The sequence below is a fragment of the Anoplophora glabripennis genome, unplaced genomic scaffold, assembly GCF_000390285.2.
Source record: "Anoplophora glabripennis isolate ALB-LARVAE unplaced genomic scaffold, Agla_2.0 scaffold390, whole genome shotgun sequence".
Lineage (NCBI taxonomy): Eukaryota > Metazoa > Arthropoda > Insecta > Coleoptera > Cerambycidae > Anoplophora > Anoplophora glabripennis.
In genome coordinates, this window is record NW_019416515.1 from 167,919 (window position 1) to 177,255 (window position 9,337).

Genomic DNA, 9,337 nt, shown 5'->3' on the forward strand with positions numbered 1-9,337 from the left:
AAAAGGTAAATCGCTGGGTACTCCTTTGGGGCTCTGTATCTGCATGAAGGGGCACTTTAGGAAAATAATTTTTATGACAAACTAGGGTTATTTTGAATACTGATTTTGAATACTTATAACGTCATTAGATGTTGACCAATTGTATCAATATGTAAAAAAAATGTTTCTCCCTTGCGGACATCGCTTAAAGAATCTACTGTGGACTAGGGTGGGTCAAAAAAATTGACTATATATTTTTTTACTTTATTCTCTGAAAAATAGGTTGCTAGACACCTCTAGAAAATCGTCTCCAAATATGAGCTCTTTATTTTAATAGGAAAGTCCTCCGCTTTACAGTTTTCCATTTTTTCCTCAGTATTAGAAAAAAAAAAAATCATATCTCTCTATCAACTGTTCGTTAAAAATATCTCCCATCATATACTTGTAGGAAATTGAATGCTGTACAAAAAAGGTCTCTTAAAATTTTTTCGTAAACCTCACCGTTTAAAAGATATTAAAGGTTGAAGTTTGATTATTTTAAGACAAATTTTTGTTTTCCTTATGAAGTTTATAACTCGTTAACAAAAAATCATTATGAAATGCGCAATTCATAGTTTTGTAGGAAATTAACTGCCCTACAAAAATGGTCTCTTATGATTATAAAAAAAAATCGCAGCTACAAAAGTTATTCTGCAACACAAAAAATGAGTTGGAATATGGAGTGGCAGAACTTCAACTCAAAATAAGCAGTTAAACGACCGCGGCTACGCTGTACGCTTTAACCGCTAGTGTGTTAGCGGGCTTAACTAACAATAAAATATGTATGTGCAGGATGTTTTACTTTTTGTGAAATTATGCTTAATGTATCACTTAAAAAAAACACTTGCTAAAATATATATTTTATATTTGACAATATAAAAAGTTATCCTACATTCAAATGCTACCAAGTAAAGTGCAACCTATTTATAATAAATAAAAACTACTTAGTCTATTATAACACCAATTGGTTAAGATAACATACATTCTGGCTCAACGTTCATAAAAAAAATTAATTTCTAAGTTTTAAGTAATCTCTGTTTGAAAAACACAATAAATTCATATACAATGTATGTGGGTTGTAAAAATTCGAAAATGTATCAAAATCACTGTATCAGTTGTAATAAACACTATTTTTACAGAATTACTTATTTTAAAGTTATTTTATATTTACAAAAAGGATATACAATACAATACATACATACAAATGCCAATAAGTTATGAGTATACTTGCATCCTCCACAGTCCACCACACCTGAAAAAAATACACTTTGATTAGTTGTTTTAACCAATTTTAAAAATTTTTCTAGAGAATATATCATAAAAATTTTGACTTTATGAGTAAAATATCATCTTGGTGTAAGGATTACCTACTTTATTTTTAAATGCTCCTTGTATATTTTACTGAAACTCAGGGTTATTTACAAGAACCAGATAATATTATAGGGTAGGTTAGTGTATCATGTAAAATAGACTAAGGGCCGGATAGGAAAATTTTCCTAATCATTTAAGGCACCGTAAGAGTCCATGACTTAAATACTACAAACTAAAAGAAAACATTTGTGCACTATGCCGTCAATTCTCCGTGGCACATGGGTTGTCAGCAGAAAATCAAACTTTCCAATTTTGGGCCGTGTAAATCAATTAAATAGAAATTGATGGCATTCGAAAAATAAGACATAAAAACCTTATGCTGTACAAAAATAACGGTTCTGGAAAGAATAAAAAATTTTCATTTTCCAAATATTTTCACTAATGTAAAAATTATAGAAAACTGCCTGATTTTAAATAAAGATATTTATTTGAAAGTTATATATTACTATGCCGTACGAATGCACTGGCTCTAAAGGCTTTTAACCCTTGCTCAACACTTACCTTTTACGTAGCATAAGGAAAATTATTAGAGGCGCCCTAAAATTAAAAAATTAGAAAGTGCTATATAAAACTACACCTCAAGTCATTATGCCGTACATTTTTTATGGCACATGAGGTCACAGTAGAGAAATGAATTTTCCGCTCAAGGGGTGGATATTTTATTGAAAAGTTCCTGTACGGCATTTGTGCCCTTTTCAAACTCATTAAAAATTAACTTAAATAAATATTGCCATATGAATATCGTGGCACTAAAGGGAAAAGTTCCAAAAAAACATATCATATAACTGCAATTTTTTTTTCATGCAAAAATTTTTAATATGTGTACACACATTTACAATTCAATTTGTTTGTTTTGCCAAAATAAATTTTTTATTTTTCAATTATTCAATTATTATTATATATTTTGAATGCAATACAACAAATAAAATAAAATTGTTTGATGTAGAAAACATAAAATTGTAAAATCAATAATAATTTTTATGATAATTTTCTTTGAAAAATAATTTATTTAAAAAAATTAATCAAACATGAAAATGGTGCATTCTGTAAAGGTTCTAATGTAATACTTAAAATTGAATTTGCCGCCGAGGATCACAGTATTAGTCTCCAACATTTCAAAAAACCAATCAACTTTTACATTTTTATTGGTCTACCTATTTGGAATTTACGAATCGCTATTTCTTTTCATTTTATTGTTTATACAATTTATGCATATATTATTTGTATATTCCCTGCAAATGTAACGGCAATATCATTTTTCATCATTACTTAACTCCCTTCATAATCTGCAATGAATGGCGTACAGGAATTGTTAATTATTGAGTATAGTAAAATTGAGATTTAAAAAATATTTTTTATAGCATCGATGAATGTTCCATCAAAAATGTACGGTAATATAATTTTTTATTATCATTGGTGTTAATGTTATGGGGTAAATGACGTACAGGAATATATAATTTTGTTAATATTAACCCTTGAATAATTTAAAACAGTAATAAAATTGAAAATATATAGTACTATAGTAGCTGTCAAATGGATTTTCCAAATTGGAAAAATGATAAAAAATTTTTTTTATTCACAGCCAATTGTTTTTTTCTGGTGCCAATAATTTTGTATGGCACTTTTGTATAAAGACTATAAAGAACCTCGCACAAAACATATGGAAATTGAACACCGGTCAATCTTTATGAAACTTCGTATTTTGATAGTCCTCGTCATGCTGATCAAAAGTCTCAATCAGCACGAAGCCCTACAACCCCTTCCAACCCCCCAAAACCACATCCAAAGATGAGGGTAATGAACTTGACAGATTGTAGGTCAATTGGCTTGCCATAATATTTCACTACTGTAGTTGAACTTACAGACACCAATACCATAACTAGGCTTAAGACTATCAATGGGCACCAAGCCCTACAACCCTCCACCAACCCCCCAAAACCACCCCCAAAGGTCAAGGGGATGCACTTGACAGATTATCGCTCAATAAAACTACCGAAACTTGGGGGTGGGTGGTTCAATTGTCAGGGGTCGGCGTCGGATAGTATAGTGATCGTTTAGGTGGCTGTGAGATGGAATTCACGATTAAACAGTTACATAACCAGTAAGCAGGGAAAAGTCACATGACAGTCTTTGGTAGTTGGTGGAGAGGGAGAGGTATGGGGGGTTAAGTGTTTTGGAGATAGTAGTCTTAAGCCTAGTTACAGTTTGGGTGGCTTATATCTGGTTAATTTACTTTACTCTCTGTTTGAAGAAAAAGTTTCTAAACATATCGCAGGCAAATTACCATACCTATAACGCGTTTCGGACAAAAAATCGAGAAGGGGCGATTTAGGCTATTGCGAATTACTATGTTCCTAATAATTTCCTAATAGAAGACATTCTGTATACATCTAAAACTATATTTGCTTACATTTGCAGAAGCGGAACAATATTTAAAAAATTCATGAAATAAACCCTTGTGCCAAAATAAAGTTAAGGGTTATTTTGTATGAAAATAGATTTGCCTAACCAGAAATCTCACTGAAAAAAGTAATTTTGGCACAAGGGTTTATTTTATTATTTTTTTTAATTTTGCTATCCATCTAAATAAATAAAAGTGATAAAAAATTCCCATACCGAAGTCATTAAAAAAGTGTACAAATAAACTTACTGGCAAGATCTTAACCACCTCTGGTCCCAAGCCCGAATGGCTGCTGTTCGAGTTACAGGGACAGTACCTGCTGATCCGCCGCATCGGACACACTGCTTAACTACACGGGGTGTTCTTCCTAAGTACAAATGTCTTATAGAATCCACCGTTTGACCACAAGGAGACTCGACATTGTTGCAAGCCAAGCATTCCGGTTCATTGTTGAATTCAAGCTGGGATAAAAAATTTATAAACATCGATTTCAATAACTTGTCCAGTGATAAAACCGTTTTAAGTATAGCATACCTGTAATGGTAGAATTTGTTGAGCCAACTGGGGTGATGCAAGAACAGTCCTATTATTGGTTTGCTGCAGTAGTTGTATTTGAACTTGACTTGGTAGCAAACAGCATTCATCTGAAATGAACTCTGTTTTAAGAGAATTTGCAGAGAAAAATAAACTGGAGAATTTGAGAGAAGTAAATTTTCATATTTCTCAGGAGGTTATAAAATTAAAATTATTTGATAATGTACTGATGAAACGAAACAAATGATAAACTTTTATATATTATCCGATGCATTGGAACAAATAAATATATAGATTCCTAATACAAGTACTATGTGGTTCATTTGACAAATATCAATGAAGTATATAGTAAAAGTATATAGTATATGTATAAAACAATGCATTGTTACTAACTTTATTATGAAAAACACTTATAAAACCATGAGAAATTTCTGAAAATTGGCCCGGATGCTCAACATTGGCATTATAACAAGATTTTTTTCTTGAAGAATACACAAACTATAAGAAGGTAGGTGTTTTTTAACTGTTTATTGGTTCGTTATTGATTAATAATTTCTAATTAAAATTTGGAGGGCTAGTTTTAGAAATTTCTGTTTACCAATGATGACACATTTCAAAATTCATTATTGTAAATAGAAATAATTGATTATCGGTCAGTAGCCGCACGGCTTAATTAATAATTCTGCCCAGGTTCGATCGTGCGGCCGGTAGACCGTATATTAGCTATGCTTGTAAGGAGGATTGGCACCCTCTGTGCAGATATGGTAGGGTGGAAGAATGTTGGCTTAGGTCAATGTGAGAGATTGACACCGGTTGGCATTTGACCACCCCCCTAATTAAGGAGGTTTTCCAGGTTTCCCTCATTTCTGCACTGAGTGGTGGTTAGGGCCTACCAACATAAGTCGTTCCTGGGCGCAAATGCGGCCTGCTTAATAATAATATCTCGCCTCCTCTCCCGCACAAGTCTCCGACTTCTGAGCTAATTCTCGTGGTTAGAATGAGGGGTAGAGATATTATTATTATTATTATAATGAAGTACAATGAATGAATAGTATTCAGTAAATTTGCTTACAGTAATGCTCATAGAAGTTTTGCCACTACATATACAGCGTGGTAAAAAAGTTCTGCATAAAATTCATATTTTCGTTAAACAATTTTTTTTTCGAAAAACGGTGAGACCCGTTGATTTTTATTTGATCCAGGGCACCTTGTTATGTGGAAATTTTTTTTTTCGATAATCCACTTACGGCAGGGATGACATAATTTTTTTTTTAAAATGACAACGCATATTTTTTTCGTTCGAAATTGATGATAGTGATAATTATCTAAACAACGGTGTGAAAATTTCGATGTCTTACATATCAATTTTTTTTAGAAAAATGCACCTTAAGTTCTTATAAGTGATAATTGCCTACTTACACTATTAATGGCTCCGAATAAGAGAAAGTTGACAAAATTACATTTCAAATGAGTAAAATTACACTAATGTTTGTGTAAGTCTAGCGAAATTGTTCGAATTGCCCACCCCGTACCATTTGGCATTGTCCTAAGCGTGTGTAAACGCCGTCTACAAGCATTCCCGAGTCGATTTGATTTACGTTTACGGGCCGGTGGATCGGGCGACGCAGAACAATCGAGTGGCCTCTGCGTTCGCCTGATTTAACACCTCTAGACTTTTTTTTGTGGGGCTATTTAAAGTCGCGTGTGTACACAAATAGACCAGGTGATTTGGAAGAACTTAAAAACCGTATTCGTTTTGAAATAAATCAACACTTTTTTACCACGCTGTATATATGAGTGCTAGTAAAACAGAATTAATATTTACCATTATTTATTATTTGTTTAATGAGTGTTTCTGATATAATCTACTATTTTTTTTGGAGGCAAACAATCAAAAAATTATATTAAATATCTTTTTTATCTAAAATCTGAATACACCCTTGTTCTCAACACCATTTTAAACGGGTATGTATCAAATTTCATCAAAAAAAATCAAAAATTTTAAAATATTTACAGATAAATTTAGTAATAAAATATTATGCATATACATAGTATCACATATAAAGTAAGTCACAGAATAAACATCAAAAACAGATAACAAGACTAATTCTAATAACTTCTAATTCGTATTATAGATTTGGACTTCTTGGAATTTAGTTTTTTATAAATAAATTTACAATTTTTTCATGGATTTTTCACTTTTGGTTGAGATTTATCAATTTGTTAGTTCGTATATTTAATTTCAAAGAATTTTTTTTTCATCGATACAAACAACCAACGTTTCATGAAGGGAACCATCATCAATCCATACTGGATTCCATGGCTTACTTTGTCTATAATAATAAATATACAGGGTGTCCCAGATAAGAACCGACACAGGGCAGATGCATGTAGGGGTGTCCAAAATATTGTAATTTAACCAAACTTACCTATATACAAAGTTGCACCCCCTGAGGAGTTATTAGTCCCCAAAGTGGAGCTCTAAATTTCGAAAAAAATTATATCTGCAACACTTTACCGCAAAAGAACCAAATTTAGTACATCATTTAGGTTTAAGACTAGTATTCTTTGACTATGATTTAAAGTTAATTGAAGCACTACAGGGTGTTCATTAGGGATGACTCACCCCTAAAATTGTACCGAACTTTTGTTTCATTAACCGAATTGAAAAATAATAATATTAATTCACAGCAGAATTTAATTTAAAAAATTTTTTTGCTGTTAAATTTTAAAAAACTTTATGGTTTTCAAGAAAAACCGTATTAACTGAAACAAGATTTTAACAGTGTTTATCAGAAAATAATCGAAAAGTCAGTAGCAGGCAATGAATTTATCTTTCAAACTTGTCAGTTAGTAATAAAATTATTTTATTTCAACAACTGCCTCTGTTGTTGAAAAAATATCGATTATTATTATTTATTTGTGTCTTTTACCTGATACATACAATATTCACTTATTTAAAAACTAAAATTTCTTTTTGTAGAATTAGGAGAAAAGTGAAGTAAAATTTATTTGGCCAATTGTCAAATTTGAAAGATAAAGCCTACTACTGACTTTTTTATTATTTACAATTACAATATTTTGGACAGCCCTACATGCGCCTGCCTTGTGTCGGTTCTTATGCGGGACCCTGAATAATATTTTCATTATTCCCAATTTTTTAAGAACAGTAGTGTACTCAGATGTCATATAAAAGAATTACTGTTAGTAAAAATAAAATATTACGTCTCGTCTAAAAGTATATCAGTACAGGGTATCCAGAAAGGTCATGTCAAAAATTAACAGAAAAAATGATCCTATCAGGCTTCATTGTGGTCTTATTTGCCTTCAAAGAGAGAAATTTGGAAAACAAATCCAATTATAACTTCTAAGTCGTTACCATGACAACAACAAAATTTTGGCAATTAAAGTAACTCATGGTAATGTTCATTTCAAAGTTTAAAGTGATATACAATATGCCTAGATTATACAGCAGACGAAATTATCCATTTAAAGGACCCTGCCCAAACCTTATGCGAAATGGCTCCCGGTTAAATCGGCTGAATTTTTTATATGTTACGTAACTCGGCGCCCTGAACAAATGTCTTCATGGGCGCAAAGTCCACAATTCCACGGGTTCCGAGATAAACCCACCTAACCCCTAGAAACAACCCCTACCAAACCTTAAGCAGACCCTGGGAACAGCGCTTATTTTGCTTGAAATCATTAAATTCCATACCACAAGCATGCTAACCAGCCTACCCCTTATTCCACCAAACCCCTAGAAACCACCCCCGCAAACCACAATCAGGCTAACTCACCTAACCCTGGGAACAGCAAGTTTAGTCGATTATATTTCTTGAAATAATTAAATTCCCACATTAGGGGGTAAGCGGGTTAGCCCCTTAACCCACGCAGCATTGAGAAACCACCCCTACTAACCCACCTGACCCTGGGAACAGCAAGTTTAGTCACTTATTTTTATTAAATAATTAAATTCCACACCATAAGCATGCTAACCCGCCTACTCCCTATCCCACGTAACCCCAATAAACCACCCCTACCAAACCACAAACAGGCTAACCCACGTAACCTTGGGAGCAGCGAGTTTAGTCAATTAGAACTAATAGAACTGTTCCCAGGGTCAGGCGGGTTAGCCTACTTGTAAAGGTGGTTTCTAAGGGCTACGTGAGTTAGGGGGTAGGCGGGTTAGCCCCCTTGTGGTGTAGAATTTAATTACTTCAAGAAATATAATCGACTAAACTTGTAAATCCGAACAGCTTCAGAAGCATTACGTCCTGCATGTCAACAAATTTGAATCAACAAATGGTGTCAAAATGATTTATGACAAATATCTAACCGCTAATTATACATACTTGTTGACAGTCATCTCAATTTCCATAGAAATCAAGATTTTTAACAAAATGTTAATATCGCATCTTTGATACAATACATGTATGTTAATAAAATTCGATTTTCTCAAAAAGAGTACAAGACATCAACTGATATATGGTATACCTTTTTTTTTTTAGCAAAGTGAGAGGAATCGAACTATGAAAAGCCAAATTTGGCAATGCTGTCAAAGATGCGCCTGGCATATTGAGTATTAGTTCAAACTTAGAACTGAACTATACCATGGGTTACTTTAATTGCCCAAATTTCATTGTTGTCATGGTAACGACTTAGAAGTTATAATTGGAATTTGTTTTTCAAACTTCTTTCCATGGAGACTAGATAAGGAGCACGAACTCATACGGGAAAATTGACAAAATTTGTCCAAGAAATGGCAGAAGTTGGGGTGGCGCTAGTGTTCCATATGACCCAAATGAATGTAGCTTCATAAATACGAGTGAAGTAAGCAAATAACCAATTTTATTTTATTTATATTGAGTTTAATAGATATATTGGGGAGCGGGGAGGTATACTAACCTAAAAACTAGAAGTCAAGTCAATAATTATTACAATTTGTTTTTATAAATGGTAAATAAAAAGTTTCGAAAATAATTTAAATATGGTAATAGTATGTGAAGTGAA

General features: G+C 32.6%; 1 protein-coding gene across 1 annotated transcript in view; it reads right to left on the minus strand.

Annotated features, from left to right (window-relative positions):
- Positions 1–866: 866 nt before the first annotated feature.
- Positions 867–9,337, minus strand: part of LOC108906223 (mediator of RNA polymerase II transcription subunit 16) — a 33,471-nt gene continuing 25,000 nt past the window's right edge. The window contains exons 10-12 of the mRNA XM_018709435.2: positions 4,325–4,434; positions 4,040–4,251; positions 867–1,270 (exon numbers count right to left, since the gene is read on the minus strand). Coding sequence (XP_018564951.1) covers positions 1,234–1,270; positions 4,040–4,251; positions 4,325–4,434 — 359 coding nt within the window. The 3' untranslated portion in view covers positions 867–1,233. The remainder of the gene's footprint in view (positions 1,271–4,039; positions 4,252–4,324; positions 4,435–9,337) is intronic.